The sequence below is a fragment of the Salmo salar genome, chromosome ssa13, assembly GCF_905237065.1.
Source record: "Salmo salar chromosome ssa13, Ssal_v3.1, whole genome shotgun sequence".
Lineage (NCBI taxonomy): Eukaryota > Metazoa > Chordata > Actinopteri > Salmoniformes > Salmonidae > Salmo > Salmo salar.
Window position 1 is genome coordinate 110,543,454 of NC_059454.1, and position 23,413 is coordinate 110,566,866.

At 44.9% G+C, this 23,413-nt stretch overlaps 1 protein-coding gene across 5 annotated transcripts in view; it reads left to right on the forward strand.

The window, feature by feature from the left end:
• Positions 1–22,469, forward strand: part of LOC106568556 (FSD1-like protein) — a 125,836-nt gene extending 103,367 nt beyond the window's left edge. For all 5 annotated transcript variants that reach the window (XM_045692678.1, XM_045692675.1, XM_045692674.1 and 2 more), the window contains 2 exons: positions 4,258–4,346; positions 19,521–22,469. In XM_045692678.1, coding sequence (XP_045548634.1) covers positions 4,258–4,346; positions 19,521–19,643 — 212 coding nt within the window. In that variant the 3' untranslated portion in view covers positions 19,644–22,469. The remainder of the gene's footprint in view (positions 1–4,257; positions 4,347–19,520) is intronic.
• Positions 22,470–23,413: the final 944 nt, after the last annotated feature.

Here is a 23,413-nt window from a genome sequence, read left to right on the forward strand (position 1 = left end):
ATACCCATAGCCAGGTTACTCTGGGTATATATACCCATAGCCAGGTTACTCTGGGTATATATACCCATAGCCAGGTTACTCTGGGTATATATACCCATAGCCAGGTTACTCTGGGTATATATACCCATAGCCAGGTTACTCTGGGTATATATACCCATAGCCAGGTTACTCTGGGTATATATATACCCATAGCCAGGTTACTCTGGGTATATATATACCCATAGCCAGGTTACTCTGGGTATATATATACCCATAGCCAGGTTACTCTGGGTATATATATACCCATAGCCAGGTTACTCTGGGTATATATATACCCATAGCCAGGTTACTCTGGGTGTATATATACCCATAGCCAGGTTACTCTGGGTGTATATATATATATACCCATAGCCAGGTTACTCTGGGTGTATATATATATACCCATAGCCAGGTTACTCTGGGTGTATATATATATACCCATAGCCAGGTTACTCTGGGTGTATATATATATACCCATAGCCAGGTTACTCTGGGTATATATATATATACCCATAGCCAGGTTACTCTGGGTATATATACCCATAGCCAGGTTACTCTGGGTATATATACCCATAGCCAGGTTACTCTGGGTGTATATATATATACCCATAGCCAGGTTACTCTGGGTGTATATATATATACCCATAGCCAGGTTACTCTGGGTGTATATATATATACCCATAGCCAGGTTACTCTGGGTGTATATATATATACCCATAGCCAGGTTACTCTGGGTATATATATACCCATAGCCAGGTTACTCTGGGTATATATACCCATAGCCAGGTTACTCTGGGTATATATATATATACCCATAGCCAGGTTACTCTGGGTATATATATATATATATATACCCATAGCCAGGTTACTCTGGGTGTATATACCCATAGCCAGGTTACTCTGGGTATATATATAGCCATAGCCAGGTTACTCTGGGTGTATATATACCCATAGCCAGGTTACTCTGGGTATATATATATATATACCCATAGCCAGGTTACTCTGGGTATATATATACCCATAGCCAGGTTACTCTGGGTGTATATATATATACCCATAGCCAGGTTACTCTGGGTGTATATATATATACCCATAGCCAGGTTACTCTGGGTGTATATATATATACCCATAGCCAGGTTACTCTGGGTGTATATATATATACCCATAGCCAGGTTACTCTGGGTATATATATACCCATAGCCAGGTTACTCTGGGTGTATATATACCCATAGCCAGGTTACTCTGGGTATATATACCCATAGCCAGGTTACTCTGGGTATATATATATATACCCATAGCCAGGTTACTCTGGGTATATATATACCCATAGCCAGGTTACTCTGGGTGTATATATATACCCATAGCCAGGTTACTCTGGGTATATATATATACCCATAGCCAGGTTACTCTGGGTGTATATATATACCCATAGCCAGGTTACTCTGGGTGTATATATACCCATAGCCAGGTTACTCTGGGTATATATATATATATATATATATACCCATAGCCAGGTTACTCTGGGTGTATATATATACCCATAGCCAGGTTACTCTGGGTGTATATATATACCCATAGCCAGGTTACTCTGGGTGTATATATATACCCATAGCCAGGTTACTCTGGGTGTATATACCCATAGCCAGGTTACTCTGGGTATATATATACCCATAGCCAGGTTACTCTGGGTGTATATATGTTTAGTTCCGTTTGGTTCCTACTTTGTGCGATTGTTGTTTAATTTGACATTTTTGTCTTTTGTCAAATGCAATACCAGAAAGTTATTTTTGGACTCAACCAGTTATTTTTGGACCATATCGTCACTTTCACTATCTGCACTTGTAAATAAAACCTTAAGTTTGCACCATATATTTTTTTTTGTCTCTGCTTGTTCTCATGTCCTTAAACCCTCGTAAAGCCCGTTGGATCCCTTACTGTAAGTTGTTTCCGGTTTCACCAACTGAGGTGCAAGTTGGTCCACCATCGTTAGATTTACAGGTTGTTGTGTGTTTTACAGTCCGGAAAGGGGATACTATATCCCCTGGGTGACTGTGACCCGTGCATAGGCCATTGGATACCGCCATATTGGATTTCAACCATCTCCTTCCCCCAGGAAATGACTGTAGAGTAGATGACTACAAACTGGGCCTCCTTCCCCCAGGAAATGACTGTAGAGTTGATGACTACAAACTGGGCCTCCATCCCCCAGGAAATGACTGTAGACTAGATGACTACAAACTGGGCCTCCTTCCCCCAGGAAATGACTGTAGAGTATATGACTACAAACTGGGCCTCCATCCCCCAGGAAATGACTGTAGAATAGATGACTACAAACTGGGCCTCCATCCCCCAGGAAATGACTGTAGACTAGATGACTACAAACTGGGCCTCCATCCCCCAGGAAATGACTGTAGACTAGATGACTACAAACTGGGCCCCCATCCCCCAGGAAATGACTGTAGAATAGATGACTACAAACTGGGCCCCCATCCCCCAGGAAATGACTGTAGAATAGATGACTACAAACTGGGCCTCCTTCCCCTAGGAAATGACTGTAGAATAGATGACTACAAACTGGGCCTCCATCCCCCAGGAAATGACTGTAGAATAGATGACTACAAACTGGGCCCCCATCCCCCAGGAAATGACTGTAGACTAGATGACTACAAACTGGGCCCCCATCCCCCAGGAAATGACTGTAGAATAGATGACTACAAACTGGGACCCCATCCCCCAGGAAATGACTGTAGAATAGATTACTACAAACTGGGCCCCCATCCCCCAGGAAATGACTGTAGACTAGATGACTACAAACTGGGCCCCCATCCCCCAGGAAATGACTGTAGAATAGATGACTACAAACTGGGCCTCCTTCCCCCAGGAAATGACTGTAGAATAGATGACTACAAACTGGGCCTCCATCCCCCAGGAAATGACTGTAGACTAGATGACTACAAACTGGGCCCCCATCCCCCAGGAAATGACTGTAGACTAGATGACTACAAACTGGGCCTCCATCCCCCAGGAAATGACTGTAGACTAGATGACTACAAACTGGGCCTCCTTCCCCCAGGAAATGACTGTAGAATAGATGACTACAAACTGGGCCTCCATCCCCCAGGAAATGACTGTAGACTAGATGACTACAAACTGGGCCTCCATCCCCCAGGAAATGACTGTAGAATAGATGACTACAAACTGGGCCTCCATCCCCCAGGAAATGACTGTAGAATAGATGACTACAAACTGGGCCTCCATCCCCCAGGAAATGACTGTAGACTAGATGACTACAAACTGGGCCTCCATCCCCCAGGAAATGACTGTAGAATAGATGACTACAAACTGGGCCTCCATCCCCCAGGAAATGACTGTAGACTAGATGACTACAAACTGGGCCCCCATCCCCCAGGAAATGACTGTAGAATAGATGACTACAAACTGGGCCTCCTTCCCCCAGGAAATGACTGTAGAATAGATGACTACAAACTGGGCCCCCATCCCCCAGGAAATGACTGTAGAATAGATGACTACAAACTGGGCCCCCCATCCCCCAGGAAATGACTGTAGACTAGATGACTACAAACTGGGCCTCCTTCCCCCAGGAAATGACTGTAGAATAGATGACTACAAACTGGGCCTCCATCCCCCAGGAAATGACTGTAGACTAGATGACTACAAACTGGGCCCCCATCCCCCAGGAAATGACTGTAGAATAGATGACTACAAACTGGGCCTCCATCCCCCAGGAAATGACTGTAGAATAGATGACTACAAACTGGGCCCCCATCCCCCAGGAAATGACTGTAGACTAGATGACTACAAACTGGGCCCCCATCCCCCAGGAAATGACTGTAGAATAGATGACTACAAACAAGGCCTTTCTTCTTCCCAGTAGATCAGATGACTATTTTAATCATTCTCTCTGTGCTTGTAAAGTGGTACAATAGTTAGCTTTCTCCTTATATAGTGCACTACTTTTAACCAGGTGGCCTATACCCTATACACTACTTTTAACCAGGTGGCCTATACCCTATACACTACTTTTAACCCGGTGGCCTATACCCTATACACTACTTTTAACCAGGTGGCCTATTCCCTATACACTACTTTTGACCAGAGCCTATAGCGGTAGTGCACTATGTAGGGAACAGGCTACCATTTGGGATGTTGTCTGTGCTTGAACAAGTGAAGTGGATACAGTAGTTTGTTTTGGTCTAAATACAGTTTTCTCTTCCTCAGGACAACTGTCCTTCTACAACGCTGAAACCAAGCAGTTGATCCACACGTTCAAGGCTAAATTTAGCCAACCTGTTGTACCGGCCTTCATGGTAAGTTTAGCCAACCTGTAGTACTGGCCTTCATGGTAAGTTTAGCCAACCTGTAGTACCGGCCTTCATGGTAAGTTTAGCCAACCTGTTGTACCGGCCTTCATGGTAAGTTTAGCCAACCTGTTGTACCGGCCTTCATGGTAAGTTTAGCCAACCTGTTGTACCGGCCTTCATGGTAAGTTTAGCCAACCTGTAGTACCGGCCTTCATGGTAAGTTTAGCCAACCTGTTGTACCGGCCTTCATGGTAAGTTTAGCCAACCTGTAGTACCGGCCTTCATGGTAAGTTCAGCCAACCTGTTGTACCGGCCTTCATGGTAAGTTTAGCCAACCTGTTGTACCGGCCTTCATGGTAAGTTTAGCCAACCTGTTGTACCGGCCTTCATGGTAAGTTTAGCCAACCTGTAGTACCGGCCTTCATGGTAAGTTTAGCCAACCTGTTGTACCGGCCTTCATGGTAAGTTTAGCCAACCTGTTGTACCGGCCTTCATGGTAAGTTTAGCCAACCTGTTGTACCGGCCTTCATGGTAAGTTTAGCCAACCTGTTGTACCGGCCTTCATGGTAAGTTTAGCCAACCTGTAGTACCGGCCTTCATGGTAAGTTTAGCCAACCTGTTGTACTGGCCTTCATGGTAAGTCCTGTCGGTATCATGGCCGATACACTTGTCTAACTGACTAACTGACACTCCCATCATAGCTGTATATTCTACCAGAGAACCTGTCCTGTCATCAAGATGTAGGTAACACCAATAGGTAACAATTTATGTTCACGAACGTGTTATAACAGGTCCCAACAGCATTATTAGTGCATTTATGTCATGTCTCTGTAAAGCCCTCGTATTTCTTTAAAATATGCATTATTACAATGCCATAGTAGTGTGTCATCATTCTGGCTGTTCTCAAAAGTGTGCTTCTGTCATTACCAGTGTTGGTGAATTAGGGGCGGCAGGGTAGTGTAGTGGTTAGAGTGTAGAGGAGGCAGGTAGCCTAGTGGTTAGAGTGTAGAGGAGGCTGGTAGCCTAGTGGTTAGAGTGTGGAGGCGGCAGGTAGCCTAGTGGTTAGAGTGTAGAGGCAGGTAGCCTAGTGGTTTGAGTGTAGAGGAGGCAGGTAGCCTAGTGGTTAGAGTGTAGAGGAGGCAGGTAGCCTAGTGGTTAGAGTGTAGAGGAGGCAGGTAGCCTAGTGGTTAGAGTGTAGAGGTGGCAGGTAGCCTAGTGGTTAGAGTGTAGAGGAGGCAGGTAGCCTAGTGGTTAGAGTGTAGAGGAGGCAGGTAGCCTAGTGGTTAGAGTGTAGAGGAGGTAGGTAGCCTAGTGGTTAGAGTGTAGAGGAGGCAGGTAGCCTAGTGGTTAGAGTGTAGAGGAGGCAGGTAGCCTAGTGGTTAGAGTGTAGAGGAGGCAGGTAGCCTAGTGGTTAGAGTGTAGAGGAGGCAGGTAGCCTAGTGGTTAGAGTGTAGAGGAGGCAGGTAGCCTAGTGGTTAGAGTGTAGAGGAGGCAGGTAGCCTAGTGGTTAGAGTGTAGAGGAGGCAGGTAGCCTAGTGGTTAGAGTGTAGAGGAGGCAGGTAGTCTAGTGGTAAGAGTGTAGAGGAGGCAGGTAGCCTAGTGGTTAGAGTGTAGAGGTGGCAGGTAGCCTAGTGGTTAGAGTGTAGAGGTGGCAGGTAGCCTAGTGGTTAGAGTGTAGAGGAGGCAGGTAGCCTAGTGGTTAGAGTGTAGAGGCAGGTAGCCTAGTGGTTAGAGTGTAGAGGAGGCAGGTAGCCTAGTGGTTAGAGTGTAGAGGAGGCAGGTAGCCTAGTGGTTTGAGTGTAGAGGAGGCAGGTAGTCTAGTGGTTAGAGAGTAGAGGAGGCAGGGTAGCCTAGTGGTTAGAGTGTAGAGGAGGCAGGTAGCCTAGTGGTTAGAGTGTAGCGGAGGCAGGTAGCCTAGTGGTTAGAGTGTAGAGGAGGCAGGTAGCCTAGTGGTTAGAGTGTAGAGGAGGCAGGTAGCCTAGTGGTTAGAGTGTAGAGGAGGCAGGTAGTCTAGTGGTTAGTGTAGAGGCGGCAGGTAGCCTAGTGGTTAGAGTGGAGAGGAGAGGAGGTAGGTAGTTTAGTGGTTAGAGTGTAGAGGCGGCAGGTAGCCTAGTGGTTAGAGTGTAGAGGAGGCAGGTAGCCTAGTGGTTAGAGTGTAGAGGAGGCAGGTAGTCTAGTGGTAAGAGTGTAGAGGAGGCAGGGTAGTGTAGTGGTTAGAGTGTAGAGGAGGCAGGTAGCCTAGTGGTTAGAGTGTAGAGGAGGTAGGTAGCCTAGTGGTTAGAGTGTAGAGGAGGCAGGTAGCCTAGTGGTTAGAGTGTAGAGGAGGCAGGTAGTCTAGTGGTAAGAGTGTAGAGGAGGCAGGTAGCCTAGTGGTTAGAGTGTAGAGGTGGCAGGTAGCCTAGTGGTTAGAGTGTAGAGGCGGCAGGTAGCCTAGTGGTTAGAGTGTAGAGGAGGCAGGTAGCCTAGTGGTTAGAGTAGAGGAGGCAGGTAGCCTAGTGGTTAGAGTGTAGAGGCAGGTAGCCTAGTGGTTTGAGTGTAGAGGAGGCAGGTAGCCTAGTGGTTAGAGTGTAGAGGAGGCAGGTAGCCTAGTGGTTAGAGTGCAGAAGAGGCAGGTAGACTAGTGGTTAGAGTGTAGGGGAGGCAGGTAGCCTAGTGGTTAGAGTGTAGAGGCGGCAGGTAGCCTAGTGGTTAGAGTGTAGAGGCGGCAGGTAGCCTAGTGGTTTGAGTGTAGAGGAGGCAGGTAGCCTAGTGTTTAGAGTGTTGGACGAGTAACCGAAAGGTTACTAGATCGAATCCCTGGACTGACAAGGTAAAAATCTGTCATTGTGTCCCTGAACAAGGCAGTGAATCCACTATTCCTAGGGCCGTCATTGAAAATAAGAATTTGTTCTTAACTGACTTGCGTAGTTAAATAAAGGTAAAATAAAAATATATATGCCATAAAGCCAAACCACGTTTTGAAATTATGCTTATATATATAGCCTGTATCAGCCTCATTTCCCTTACCGTTCAGTATAGGTCCTCGAGTTACTGTCTTCTTCTCGCTGAGGTCAATGGTGAATGAAGATCCCCACAGGGTTGAATCCTCCGGGTCAATTTTACGGATCAAATCGGGTAGTCGGGGTTCATATTATAACTCTTTCATAACTAATTTACAAACCCTCCTCCATATCACAGTTAAGTTGTTCATATTGGTCTATAACGCACACATGAAAGATCTATGTATAAATTCTATGCAGTCAAATCAAATCAAATGTATTTATATAGCCCTAAGTACATCAGCTGATATCTCAAAGTGCTGTACAGAAACCCAGCCTAAAACCCCAAACAGCAAGCAATGCAGGTGTAGAAGCACGGTGGCTAGGAAAAACTCCCTAGAAAGGCCAGAACCTAGGAAGAAACCTAGAGAGGAACCAGGCTATGAGGGGTGGCCAGTCCTCTTCTGGCTGTGCTGGGTGGATATTATAACAGAACATGGTCAAGATGTTAAAATGTTCATAAATGACCAGCATGGTCAAATAATAATAATCATAGTAGTTGTCGAGGGTGCAACAAGCACGTCCGGTGAACAGGTCAGGGTTCCATAGCCGCAGGCAGAACAGTTGAAACTGGAGCAGCAGCACGGCCAGGTGGACTGGGGACAGCAAGGAGTCATCATACCAGGTAGTCCTGAGGCATGGTCCTAGGGCTCAGGTCCTCCGAGAGAAAGACAGAAAGAGAGAAAGAGAGAATTAGAGAGAGCATATTTAAATTCACACAGGACACCGGATAAGACAAGAGAAATACTCCAGATGTAACAGACTGACCCTAGCCCCCCGACACATAAACTATTGCAGCATAAATACTGGAGGCTGAGACAGGAGGGATCAGAAGACACTGTGGCCCCATCCGATGATACCCCCAGACAGGGCCAAACAGGCAGGATATAACCCCACCCACTTTGCCAAAGCACAGCCCCCACACCACTAGAGGGATGTCTCCAACCACCAACTTACCGTCCTAAGACAAGGCCGAGAATAGCCCACAACGATCTCCGCCATGGCACAACCCAAGGGGGGGCGCCAACCCAGACAGGAAGACCACGTCAGTGACTCAACCCACTCAAGTGACGCACCCCTCCCATGGACAGCATGGAAGAACACCAGTAAGCCAGTGACTCAGCCCCTGTAAAAGAGTTAGAGGCAGAGAATCCCAGTGGAAAGAGGGGAACCGGCAAGGCAGAGACAGCAAGGGCGGTTCGTTGCTCCAGCCTTTCCGTTCACCTTCACACTCCTGGGCCAGACTATACTTAATCATAGGACCTACTGAAGAGATAAGTCTTCAGTAAAGACTTAAAGGTTGAGACTGAGTCTGCGTCTCTCACATTGGTAGGCAGACCATTCCATAAAAATTGAGCTCTATAGGAGAAAGCCCTGCCTCCAGCTGTTTGCTTAGAAATTCTAGGGACAATTAGGAGGCCTGCATCTTGTGACCGTAGCGTACGTGTAGGTATGTACGGCAGGACCAAATCGGAAAGATAGGTAGGAGCAAGCCCATGTAATGCTTTGTAGGTTAGCAGTAAAACCTTGAAATCAGCCCTTGCCTTAACAGGAAGCCAGTGTAGGGAGGCTAGGACTGGAGTAATATGATCAAATTTTTTGGTTCTAGTCAGGATTCTAGCAGCCGTATTTAGCACTAACTGAAGTTTGTTTAGTGCTTTATTCGGGTAGCCGGAAAGTAGAGCATTGCAGTAGTCCAGCCTAGAAGTAACAAAAGCATGGATTAATTTTTCTGCGTCATTTTTGGACAGAAAGTTTCTGATTTTTGCAATGTTACGTAGATGGAAAAAAGCTGTCCTTGAAACAGTCTTGATATGTTCTTCAAAAGAGAGATCAGGGTCCAGAGTAACGCCGAGGTCCTTCAGTTTTATTTGAGACGACTGTACAACCATCCAGATTAATTTTCAGATTCAACAGAAGATCTCTTTGTTTCTTGGGACCTAGAACAAGCATCTCTGTTTTGTCCGAGTTTAAAAGTAGAAAGTTTGCAGCCATCCACTTCTTTATGTCTGAAACACAGGCTTCTAGCGAGGGCAATTTTGGGGCTTCACCATGTTTCATTGAAATGTACAGCTGTGTGTCGTCCGCATAGCAGTGAAATTTAACATTATGTTTTCGAATGACATCCCCAAGAGGTAAAATATATAGTGACAACAATAGTGGTCCTAAAACGGAACCTTGAGGAACACCGAAATGTACAATTGATTTGTCCGAGGACAAACCATTCACAGAGACAAACTGATATCTTTCCGACAGATAAGATCTAAACCAGGCCAGAACTTGTCCATGTAGACCAATTTGGGTTTCCAATCTCTCCAAAAGAATGTGGTGATCGATGGTATCAAAAGCGGCACTAATATCTAGGAGCACGAGGAGTCAATGTAGAGTCTAATCTATTTTTCCATTCATAAAGTGTTTTATAGCTAAGCACATTTCATGGTAATTAACTGTGCAGTTTACCACTGAAATATAACACCAGCCAACATCTGCAGTCAATGTGCTGTCATTTTCTATTTTCCCCATTTTGTTTTTTTAAAGCATTTATAAACATACTTCACTTACCAAAAAGAACACAAACACAGAATATGAAAGGAAACATTTTGATTTTGTTTTTCCAGATGTAGCACATAAATCTATTGGACCCAAGATGGTCAACAGACTATTGACATGTTGACTTCTTGAATAGATTTAACAAAAATTCATATTCAATATATTCAAATTTGAATTATTCATTTCAGAATAGCTGGCAATAACTATTTTAGTGAGTAAAACATACTAACACAGGGTGGTAAAGCTAACTAGCATTTCCCCCCTTTTCACTAATGCAGCTAGCTAACAGCTAGCAGCTAGCTAAGCCGCTGGCTATTGAGCCCCACAGTGGAGCTATCATAATACCCATAAAACCTAGCGGTCAAACAGGGAAATGGTTCCAACCGTTTTTCCCTTGGGGGATTTGTAGAAACAGTAAGGGCTGTGTTTCGTCTAGGCTTACCCAGGTGTGATGTATTGATAACCATGTAAATCTCTCCCTGGTGTGATGTATTGATAACCATGTAAATCTCTCCCTGGTGTGATGTATTGATAACCATGTTAATCTGTCCCTGGTGTGATGTATTGATAACCATGTAAATCTCTCCCTGGTGTGATGTATTTATAACCATGTAAATCTCTCCCTGGTGTGATGTATTGATAACCATGTAAATCTCTCCCTGGTGTGATGTATTGATAACCATGTAAATCTCTCTCCCAGGTGTGATGTATTGATAACCATGTAAATCTCTCTCCCAGGTGTGATGTATTGATAACCATGTAAATCTCTCTTCGACAAGCTGACTTATCAATATATTCAACTCTATTTACTCTGAGATTCAAAAATTGCTACTTAGCATCAAAGTGAACATCATGCAAGACTACAAATCCCAGCATGCTCCTGCATGTCATCTCTAGCTGGCTACCTTTGCTAACAGCCAATTTATTCATGACTTTATTTAGCTAACATTAGATAGTTAATCCAAAGATTCGTACCTTTGCCTGGATTCAGCAGTCTCATCCAGATCATCATGATATTTGTAGTTATTTTTATGATAGCCACATTAGCAGCTAATTAGCATTTCATTTGTTTGGGGGTAAATGCAGGCGAATATATTGATAAAAGTCACCTTGTCCGAGAGCGATTTACACGGTTATCAAAACGTCACGCCAAGGGTAACACTACACAAAACACAGTCCTTTATTTAAAGTGTTTCTAGAAAATCCCCTATGGAGGAAAATGAATGGTGGGAAAAGGGATTGGTACCATTTCCTTGTTTGACTGCAAGGTGTTATGGGTATTATGACTCATACTGTGGTACTCTGTCGACACGATTTCCAACTCGGTCAATAAATGTTGCAAAAATAATCATAAGACCCCTTTAAACATTTAGTTAACAGTGGTATCTATCTCACTATTTAAGACCTTACATTGTACTTTTGCGTATTACGAACCATTGACAACAGGACAGATTAAGAGACAGAAACATCACAATGTTCATTTCATTTTGATTGCACAGCACCCGGAGGAGTGTGTTAGAGGTCAATGAAATGGCACTTCCCGGTGACCTCTCGCTTCTCAAAAAAATCATTAAAAAAACCCTGAATTAAACATTTAGTTAACCTTTTTGTTCACTATTTCATGACTGAAAGTGTACATTTTGTACATTTAAAAATATCTACTAAGAAACCAGAAGAAGTCTAGGGTGTCACCCGGAAGTGATTCTTAAATACCCTGACCTAGTGAGATATACATGGAGGAGGTTTAATACCCATTTTACATTTACATTTTAGTCATTTAGCAGACGCTCTTATCCAGAGCGACTTACAGTAGTGAATGCATACATTTCATACAATTTCATACATTTTTTTTTTTTTCTGTGCTGGCCCCCCGTGGGAATCGAACCCACAACCCTGGTGTTGCAAACACCATGCTCTACCAACTGAGCTACAGGGAAGGCAACCCTGACCTAGTGAGATATACATGGAGGAGGTTTAATATCCTGACCTAGTGAGATATACATGGAGGAGGTTTAATATCCTGACCTAGTGGGATATACATGGAGGTTTAATATCCTGACCTAGTGAGATATACATGGAGGAGGTTTAATATCCTGACCTAGTGAGATATACATGGAGGAGGTTTAATATCCTGACCTAGTGAGATATACATGGAGGAGGTTTAATATCCTGACCTAGTGAGATATACATGGAGGTTTAATATCCTGACCTAGTGAGATATACATGGAGGAGGTTTAATATCCTGACCTAGTGAGATATACATGGAGGAGGTTTAATATCCTGACCTAGTGAGATATACATGGAGGAGGTTTAATATCCTGACCTAGTGAGATATACATGGAGGAGGTTTAATATCCTGACCTAGTGGGATATACATGGAGGTTTAATATCCTGACCTAGTGAGATATACATGGAGGAGGTTTAATATCCTGACCTAGTGAGATATACATGGAGGAGGTTTAATATCCTGACCTAGTGAGATATACATGGAGGAGGTTTAATATCCTGACCTAGTGAGATATACATGGAGGAGGTTTAATATCCTGACCTAGTGAGATATACATGGAGGTTTAATATCCTGACCTAGTGAGATATACATGGAGGAGGTTTAATATCCTGACCTAGTGAGATATACATGGAGGAGGTTTAATATCCTGACCTAGTGAGATATACATGGAGGAGGTTTAATATCCTGACCTAGTGAGATATACATGGAGGAGGTTTAATATCCTGACCTAGTGAGATATACATGGAGGAGGTTTAATATCCTGACCTAGTGAGATATACATGGAGGAGGTTTAATATCCTGACCTAGTGAGATATACATGGAGGAGGTTTAATATCCTGACCTAGTGAGATATACATGGAGGTTTAATATCCTGACCTAGTGAGATATACATGGAGGAGGTTTAATATCCTGACCTAGTGAGATATACATGGAGGAGGTTTAATATCCTGACCTAGTGAGATATACATGGAGGAGGTTTAATATCCTGACCTAGTGAGATATACATGGAGGAGGTTTAATACCCTGACCTAGTGAGATATACATGGAGGAGGTTTAATATCCTGACCTAGTGAGATATACATGGAAGAGGTTTAATATCCTGACCTAGTGAGATATGCATGGCGGAGGTTTAATATCCTGACCTAGTGAGATATACATGGAGGAGGTTTAATATCCTGACCTAGTGAGATATACATGGAGGAGGTTTAATATCCTGACCTAGTGGGATATACATGGAGGTTTAATATCCTGACCTAGTGAGATATACATGGAGGAGGTTTAATACCCTGACCTAGTGAGATATACATGGAGGAGGTTTAATATCCTGACCTAGTGAGATATACATGGAGGAGGTTTAATATCCTGACCTAGTGAGATATACATGGAGGAGGTTTAATACCCTGACCTAGTGAGATATACATGGAGGAGGTTTAATATCCTGACCTAGTGAGATATACATGGAGGAGGTTTAATATCCTGACCTAGTGAGATATACATGGAGGAGGTTTAATATCCTGACCTAGTGAGATATACATGGAGGTTTAATACCCTGACCTTGTGAGATATACATGGAGGAGGTTTAATATCCTGACCTAGTGAGATATACATGGAGGAGGTTTAATATCCTGACCTAGTGAGATATACATGGAGGAGGTTTAATATCCTGACCTAGTGAGATATACATGGAGGTTTAATATCCTGACCTAGTGAGATATACATGGAGGAGGTTTAATATCCTGACCTAGTGAGATATACATGGAGGTTTAATACCCTGACCTTGTGAGATATACATGGAGGAGGTTTAATATCCTGACCTAGTGAGATATACATGGAGGAGGTTTAATATCCTGACCTAGTGAGATATACATGGAGGAGGTTTAATATCCTGATCTAGTGAGATATACATGGAGGTTTAATATCCTGACCTAGTGAGATATACATGGAGGTTTAATATCCTGACCTAGTGAGATATACATGGAGGAGGTTTAATATCCTGACCTAGTGAGATATACATGGAGGAGGTTTAATATCCTGACCTAGTGAGATATACATGGAGGAGGTTTAATATCCTGACCTAGTGAGATATACATGGAGGTTTAATATCCTGACCTAGTGAGATATACATGGAGGAGGTTTAATACCCTGACCTAGTGAGATATACATGGAGGAGGCTCAGTCAAGCTAGTCGTCTTGACTACTTTCTTATGCCATTCTCTCTGGCACCAAAAGTTAAAAAAGTGTTGATAGGGGACAGAATGCGGTCGGATAGGGGACAGAATGCGGTCGGATAGGGGACAGAATGCGGTCGGATAGGGGACAGAATGCGGTCGGATAGGGGACAGAATGCGGTCGGATAGGGGACAGAATGCGGTCGGATAGGGGACAGAATGCGGTCGGATAGGGGACAGAATGCGGTCGGACCATGGAATAATCGGTATATCCATTACTCTTACGGCATTTCCACGTGGGCGAGGATATTGGAAATGTAATCAAAGCCTATTGGATGACAACTTGTTTAGAACTAGGACAGAAGAATTTATAACTGACTTTTTCAGACATAACACAGGTACAGCAGATCCCCTTATTGAATGGGACACGTTTAAATGTGCCCTTAGAGGCCATGCAATTCAGGACTCCTCTATAAAACAAAAGCAATTTAGATCAAAAGAGTCCATATTAACGAAGGAAATTATCAGTACAGGAGGATAGCAATATAAACTTTACTATAGAGACTCAGAATAAGTTAGAGAACTCTTTAGTTCTATCCCAGTTTACCCTGATTAACTCTTTAGTCCTATCCCAGTTTACCCTGATTAACTCTTTAGTCCTATCCCAGTTTACCCTGATTAACTCTTTAGTCCTATCCCAGTTTACCCTGATTAACTCTTTAGTCCTATCCCCGTTTACCCTGATTAACTCTTTAGTCCTATCCCAGTTTACCCTGATTAACTCTTTAGTCCTATCCCCGTTTACCTATTTGCTTATGGCCTTGCCTAAACCTAGCGACCTGTTTTTTAATCTTTAATGACTGGTACTATACACACACAGTACCAGTCAACAGTTTGGACACAACGACTCATTCAAGGGTTTTTCTTTATTTTTTTTATTATTTTCTACATTGTAGAACAATAGTGAAGACATTAAAACTATGAAATAATTGAGATGGTTTGGGATGAGTTGAACCGCAGAGTGAAGGAAAAGCAGCCAACAAGTGCTCAGCATATGTGGGAATTCCCTCAAGACTGTTGGAAAAGCATTCCTCATCAAGCTGGTTGAGAGAATGCCAAGAGTGTTCAAAGCTGTCATCAAGGCAAGAGGGTGGCTACTTTGAAAAATCTCAAATACAACATTTATTTTGATTTATTTGAACACTTTTTTTTTTGGTTACTACATGATACCATATGTGTTATTTCATAGTTTTGATGTCTTCACAATTTTGCTACAATGTAGAAAATAGTAAAAGTAAAGGGGAAAAACCCTGAAATGGGTAGGTGTTACCAAACTGTTGACTGGTACTGTACCGACCGGTGGGGGAAATGGGGCCGGTGCAGGCTATATATGAGCATCATATATAGCATGTGATTTGGCCTTTTGGCATATTCACTAACACTGGTATAACAGAAGCACACATTTTGAGAACAGCCATAATGATGACACTACGCTGTCTTGGTAATGATGCATCCATTAGGATAAATATTTAGTCCTTGCATAGCATGACATGAATGCGCTGTGGATACACTATGGATATTTTGAATTAACCTTTTAATAATGCCTTTAGTTACTATGGGCCCCCAGCCTTTAGTTACTATGGGCCCCCAGCCTTTAGTTACTATGGGCCCCCAGCCTTTAGTTACTATGCCCCCAGCCTTTAGTTACTATGGCCCCAGCCTTTAGTTACTATGGCCCCCAGCCTTTAGTTATTATGGGCCCCCAGCCTTTAGTTACTATGCCCCCAGCCTTTAGTTACTATGCCCCCAGCCTTTAGTTACTATGGGCCCCCAGCCTTTAGTTACTATGCCCCCAGTCTTTAGTTTCTATGCCCCCAGCCTTTAGTTACTATGCCCCCAGCCTTTAGTTACTATGGGCCCCCAGCCTTTAGTTACTATGCCCCCAGCCTTTAGTTACTATGGGCCCCCAGCCTTTAGTTACTATGGGCCCCCAGCCTTTAGTTACTATGGCCCCAGACTTTAGTTACTATGGGCCCCCAGCCTTTAGTTACTATGGCCCCAGCCTTTAGTTACTATGGGCCCCCAGCCTTTAGTTACTATGGGCCCCCAGCCTTTAGTTACTATGCCCCCAGCCTTTAGTTACTATGGGCCCCCAGCCTTTAGTTACTATGGCCCCAGCCTTTAGTTACTATGGGCCCCCAGCCTTTAGTTACTATGGGCCCCCAGGCTTTAGTTACTATGGGCCCCCAGCCTTTAGTTACTATGGGCCCCCAGCCTTTAGTTACTATGGGCCCCCAGCCTTTAGTTACTATGGGCCCCCAGCCTTTAGTTACTATGGGCCCCCAGCCTTTAGTTACTATGGGCCCCCAGCCTTTAGTTACTATGGGCCCCCAGCCTTTAGTTACTATGGGCCCCCAGTCTTTAGTTACTATGGGCCCCCAGCCTTTAGTTACTATGGGCCCCCAGCCTTTAGTTACTATGCCCCCAGCCTTTAGTTACTATGCCCCCAGCCTTTAGTTACTATGCCCCCAGCCTTTAGTTACTATGGCCCCCAGCCTTTAGTTACTATGCCCCCAGCCTTTAGTTACTATGGCCCCAGCCTTTAGTTACTATGGGCCCCCAGCCTTTAGTTACTATGGGCCCCCAGCCTTTAGTTACTATGCCCCCAGCCTTTAGTTACTATGGGCCCCCAGCCTTTAGTTACTATGGGCCCCCAGCCTTTAGTTACTATGGGCCCCCAGCCTTTAGTTACTATGGCCCCCAGCCTTTAGTTACTATGGGCCCCCAGCCTTTAGTTACTATGGGCCCCCAGCCTTTAGTTACTATGGGCCCCCAGCCTTTAGTTACTATGGGCCCCCAGCCTTTAGTTACTATGGGCCCCCAGCCTTTAGTTACTATGGGCCCCCAGCCTTTAGTTACTATGGGCCCCCAGCCTTTAGTTACTATGGGCCCCCAGCCTTTAGTTACTATGGGCCCCCAGCCTTTAGTTACTATGGGCCCCCAGCCTTTAGTTACTATGGGCCCCCAGCCTTTAGTTACTATGCGCCCCAGCCTTTAGTTACTATGGGCCCCCAGCCTTTAGTTACTATGGGCCCCCAGCCTTTAGTTACTATGTCCCCAGCCTTTAGTTACTATGTCCCCCAGACTTTAGTTACTATGGGCCCCCAGCCTTTAGTTACTATGGGCCCCAGCCTTTAGTTACTATGGGCCCCCAGCCTTTAGTTACTATGGGCCCCCAGCCTTTAGTTACTATGGGCCCCCAGCCTTTAGTTACTATGCCCCCAGCCTTTAGTTACTATGCCCCCAGCCTTTAGTTACTATGCCCCCAGCCTTTAGTTACTATGGGCCCCCAGCCTTTAGTTACTATGTCCCCAGCCTTTAGTTACTATGCCCCCAGCCTTTAGTTACTATGTCCCCAGCCTTTAGTTACTATGGGCCCCCAGCCTTTAGTTACTATGGGCCCAGCCTTTAGTTACTATGGGCCCCCAGCCTTTAGTTACTATGCCCCCAGCCTTTAGTTACTATGGGCCCCCAGCCTTTAGTTACTATGCCCCCAGCCTTTAGTTACTATGGGCCCCCAGCCTTTAGTTACTATGCCCCCAGCCTTTAGTTACTATGGGCCCCCAGCCTTTAGTTACTATGGGCCCCCAGCCTTTAGTTACTATGGGCCCCCAGCCTTTAGTTACTATGCCCCCAGCCTTTAGTTACTATGGGCCCCCAGCCTTTAGTTACTATGGGCCCCCAGCCTTTAGTTACTATGCCCCCAGCCTTTAGTTACTATGGGCCCCCAGCCTTTAGTTACTATGGGCCCCCAGCCTTTAGTTACTATGCCCCCAGCCTTTAGTTACTATGGGCCCCCAGCCTTTAGTTACTATGGGCCCCCAGCCTTTAGTTACTATGGGCCCCCAGCCTTTAGTTACTATGGGCCCCCAGCCTTTAGTTACTATGCCCCCAGCCTTTAGTTACTATGGGCCCCTAGCCTTTAGTTACTATGGGCCCCCAGCCTTTAGTTACTATGGGCCCCCAGCCTTTAGTTACTATGCCCCCAGCCTTTAGTTACTATGCCCCCAGCCTTTAGTTACTATGGGCCCCCAGCCTTTAGTTACTATGCCCCCAGTCTTTAGTTTCTATGCCCCCAGCCTTTAGTTACTATGCCCCCAGCCTTTAGTTACTATGCCCCCAGCCTTTAGTTACTATGGGCCCCCAGCCTTTAGTTACTATGGGCCCCCAGCCTTTAGTTACTATGGGCCCAGCCTTTAGTTACTATGGGCCCCCAGTCTTTAGTTACTATGCCCCCAGCCTTTAGTTACTATGGGCCCCCAGCCTTTAGTTACTATGCCCCCAGCCTTTAGTTACTATGCCCCCAGCCTTTAGTTACTATGGGCCCCCAGCCTTTAGTTACTATGCCCCCAGCCTTTAGTTACTATGCCCCCAGCCTTTAGTTACTATGGGCCCCCAGCCTTTAGTTACTATGCCCCCAGCCTTTAGTTACTATGCCCCCAGCCTTTAGTTACTATGGGCCCCCAGCCTTTAGTTACTATGGGCCCCCAGCCTTTAGTTACTATGGGCCCCCAGCCTTTAGTTACTATGCCCCCCCAGCCTTTAGTTACTATGCCCCCAGCCTCTGGAATAGCCTGCCAGAGAACCTGAGGGGGACCGAAACTGTTTTTAAAGAGATGTTAAAACACCTTTTGGTTTTCTTTATGGTGTTTTTCTTTTTTGTCTTTCAGTTATTATTTTGATTTTATCTTATGTTGGTTGCGTAGTAAATATTTATGTTTATTTTCTTTGTTTTCTTAGTTTTTTCCTGTGAAGCGCGTTGCTTTCATGTCTGAAATGTTCTATATTAATAAAGCTTGATTTTGACTGTGAGGGTACCTCACATTCTCTTCACGTGTTATTCTACATACCTGTGAAATCTACTGGATATGCGTAGGCATCACTTTTTCAGTGTTCAGTCAAGTGGCTTCCTTGGTCTACCAGGAAGGAGGAATCCTTGTTGAAGCCTGCGCTCAGTCCATAGCCCTGTTCATGTTGCCATAAAGTGGAAGCAGTTTCCTAGCATGTTACATTTACGTCACTTAGCAGACGCTCTTATCCAGAGCTACTTACAAATTGGTGCATTCACCTTATGATATCCAGTGGAACAACCACTTTACAATAGTGCATCATATATATATATAATTTTTTTGTAGGGGGGGGGGGGTTAGAAGGATTACTTTATCCTATCCCAGGTATTCCTTAAAGAGGTGAAGTTTCAGGTGTCTCCGGAAGGTGGTGATTGACTCCGCTGTCCTGGCGTCGTGAGGGAGCTTGTTCCACCATTGGGGTGCCAGAGCAGCGAACAGCATGTGTCTTATATCTCCCTCAGTGATGATGATGGTGTTCTTACAATGTGTGTTGTGTTGTGTTCCAGGTATGGTGTGGAGGACTGAGCCTCAGTACAGGCATGCAGGTCCCCAGTGCAGTCAAGAGTTTCCAGAAGACTGAGAACGGCCTGGGAGGATCAAACAGCAGCCTCAACAGCATGGCCCAGTAGCCCACACTGACTGGCTGCATCTGAAACAGCACCCTATTCTCTACTCAGTGCACTACTGTTGCTCTATGCAGGCTCTAGTCAAAAGTAGTGCACTATATATAGGGAATAGGGTTCTATAGGGCTCTGGTCTAAAGTAGTGCACTATATATAGGGAATAGGGTTCCATTTCGGACGCAACCAATAATGAACTGAACTCGCTCCTCTGACTTCCTGCTTCCTGTGCAAGTACAACCCCTTCCTGTTTCTGATCTGTCAACCCGAGCTGCACCGCTGCAGATGCGCTGCGAGACATGAGAAACACTGAGCGTTGGAGGAACAAAACCAGCCTCGCCTTCACTCCTCGCAGTTTAACCAAGCCGCTCCAGACCCTCAGAGGGTATCATCACGCATCAGGGCTCTCCAAGCCTGTTCCCGGAGAGCTACCGTCCTGTAGGTTTGACCCTAACCTAGCACACCTGATGCTAATAATAATAATAATAATAGCTGATTCATAAGCTGAAATTGGGGTTGGTGTGAACCTACAGGAAGGTAGCTCTTCAGGAACAACCAATAACCCAGCTGCAGCATTAAGGGTTAGTGGAACCCTCTTAACTCATGTTCCAGATCGCTTAGAGGTGTTCCAACATTTATATTAAGATTTGTCATTCTGGAGCAGGAATGCTAGACGTTTAATCAGGGAATAGATGAGTGCACTTTTCTCTCCTTTTGTTTTAGTTAGAAGAGTTTTACATCGTTCTGTCTCTCTGAAGTGTGAACGGCATGACGACACACCATGTTGATTACTACTTAACAGCGCCTGTATTGACTCGTATATTTCTGTGTGTGTGTGTGTGTGTGTGTGTGTGTGTGTGTGTGTGTGTGTGTGTGTGTGTGTGTGTGTGTGTGGTTTTGTGTTTGTGTGTGGTTGTGTATGACTATAGCCGTGTCAGTGAATGGATTATAGCTCCTCCCTCTCTCGTAGAGGCGTCGTTTTGGTTTGAACCCTCAGTTTCTTCAGTATGCTACTGAACAATATCTTGTCCGAACTAAACTGCAGCTTTGCACTAAATACAGTACCTGAAGCAGGGTTGACTTAACTTACCTTTATGATGTCGTTCTGCCGTTTTCTTCTCATGATTGACTTCGTCCTGTTAGTTGTGCAGCAGACTTGGTGTGACCCTGTGTAGGCGTCCCAAATCACACCCTATTCCCTATATAGTGCACTACTTTTGAACCAAGGGGCCCCTGTGACGATCCCTGGTCATGCAACTGTCCCTATGGGGGCCTGGGCAAAAGTAGTGCCCTAATATAAAGGACTAGGGTTCCATTTGGGACGCAGGCTGTGAACCTAGACGTCAGAGTGTGTTGATCTGTGTCTGTACGTCATTGAGAATTGTGTGTTCTTATTCATGTCTTATGGCGCCCTATTCTCTTTTTTTATAGTGCACTAAATAGGGAATAGGGTGCCGTTAAGGACTCTCGTATTACTGTACCTTTTTTAAAGCGTTCAGAAGTTAATCTCGTGATATGGCAACAAAAAAAACGGCAGTTCTTAAATGAGGTACCTTTTTTTGTTGAAAAGGGTGATAGACATCAGATATACACTGAGCGTGCAAAACATTAAGGACACCTTCCTAATGTCGAGTTGCAGCCCCTTTTGCCCTCAGAACGACCTCAATTTGTGGGGGCATGAACAAGGTGTTGAAAGCGTTCCACAGGGATGCTGGCCCATGTTGACTCCAATGCTTCCCACAGTTGTGTCAAGTTGGCTGGATGTCCTTTGGGTGGTGGACCATTCTTGTTACACACAGGAAACTGTAGAGTGTGAAAAACCCAGCAGCTTTGCAGTTCTTGACACACTTAAACCGGTGCGCCTGCCACCTACTATCATACCCCGGTCAAGGTCACTTAAATCTTTTGTCTTGCCCATTCACCCTCTGAATGGCACTCATACACAATCCATGTCTCCATTGTCTCAAGGCTTAAAAATCCTTCTTTAACCTGTCACCTCCCCTTCATCTACACTGATTGAAGTGGATTTAACAAGTGACATCAATAAGGGATCATATCTTTCACCTGGATTCACTTGGTCAGTCTATGTCATGGAAAGAGCAGGTGTTCCTAATGTTTTGTCCACTCAGTGTCATATTGATGCATGCGGTCGTCATCAGTTGGAATGAGATGTCTGTCCAAATTGTGTCAAAACCACCAAAGATTACGTTTAGTGAGGGGAAATTGATATGTGAATACTTTATATTCTGCCACCTGGTGTCTGGATGATGTCATTGTAATAATTCAGGACGAGATCCTACAGCCACACCTCTCTGACCACTACACACTACAACCAGACACATCTCTGACCACTACAGCCAGACACATCTCTCTGACCACTACACACTACAACCAGACACATCTCTCTGACCACTACACACTACAACCAGACATCTCTCTGACCACTACACACTACAGCCAGACACATCTCTCTGACCACTACACACTACAACCAGACACATCTCTCTGACCACTACACACTACAACCAGACACATCTCTCTGACCACTACAACCAGACACATCTCTCTGACCACTACACACTACAGCCAGACACATCTCTGACAACTACACACTACAACCAGACACATCTCTCTGACCACTACACACTACAACCAGACACATCTCTGACCACTACACACTACAACCAGACACATCTCTCTGACCACTACACACTACAACCAGACACATCTCTCTGACCACTACAGCCAGACACATCTCTCTGACCACTACACACTACAACCAGACACATCTCTCTGACCACTACACACTACAACCAGACACATCTCTCTGACCACTACACACTACAACCAGACACATCTCTCTGACCACTACACACTACAACCAGACACATCTCTCTGACCACTACACACTACAACCAGACACATCTCTCTGACCACTACACACTACAACCAGACACATCTCTCTGACCACTACACACTACAGCCAGACACATCTCTCTGACCACTACACACTACAACCAGACACATCTCTCTGACCACTACACACTACAACCAGACACATCTCTGACCACTACACACTACAGCCAGACACATCTCTCTGACCACTACACACTACAACCAGACACATCTCTCTGACCACTACACACTACAACCAGACACATCTCTGACCACTACACACTACAACCAGACACATCTCTCTGACCACTACACACTACAACCAGACACATCTCTCTGACCACTACACACTACAGCCAGACACATCTCTCTGACCACTACACACTACAACCAGACACATCTCTCTGACCACTACACACTACAACCAGACACATCTCTCTGACCACTACACACTACAACCAGACATCTCTCTGACCACTACACACTACAGCCAGACACATCTCTCTGACCACTACACACTACAGCCAGACACATCTCTCTGACCACTACACACTACAGCCAGACACATCTCTCTGACCACTACACACTACAGCCAGACACATCTCTCTGACCACTACACACTACAGCCAGACACATCTCTCTGACCACTACACACTACAGCCAGACACATCTCTCTGACCACTACACACTACAGCCAGACACATCTCTCTGACCACTACACACTACAACCAGACACATCTCTCTGACCACTACACACTACAACCAGACACATCTCTCTGACCACTACACACTACAACCAGACACATCTCTCTGACCACTACACACTACAACCAGACACACCTCTCTGACCACTACACACTACAACCAGACACATCTCTCTGACC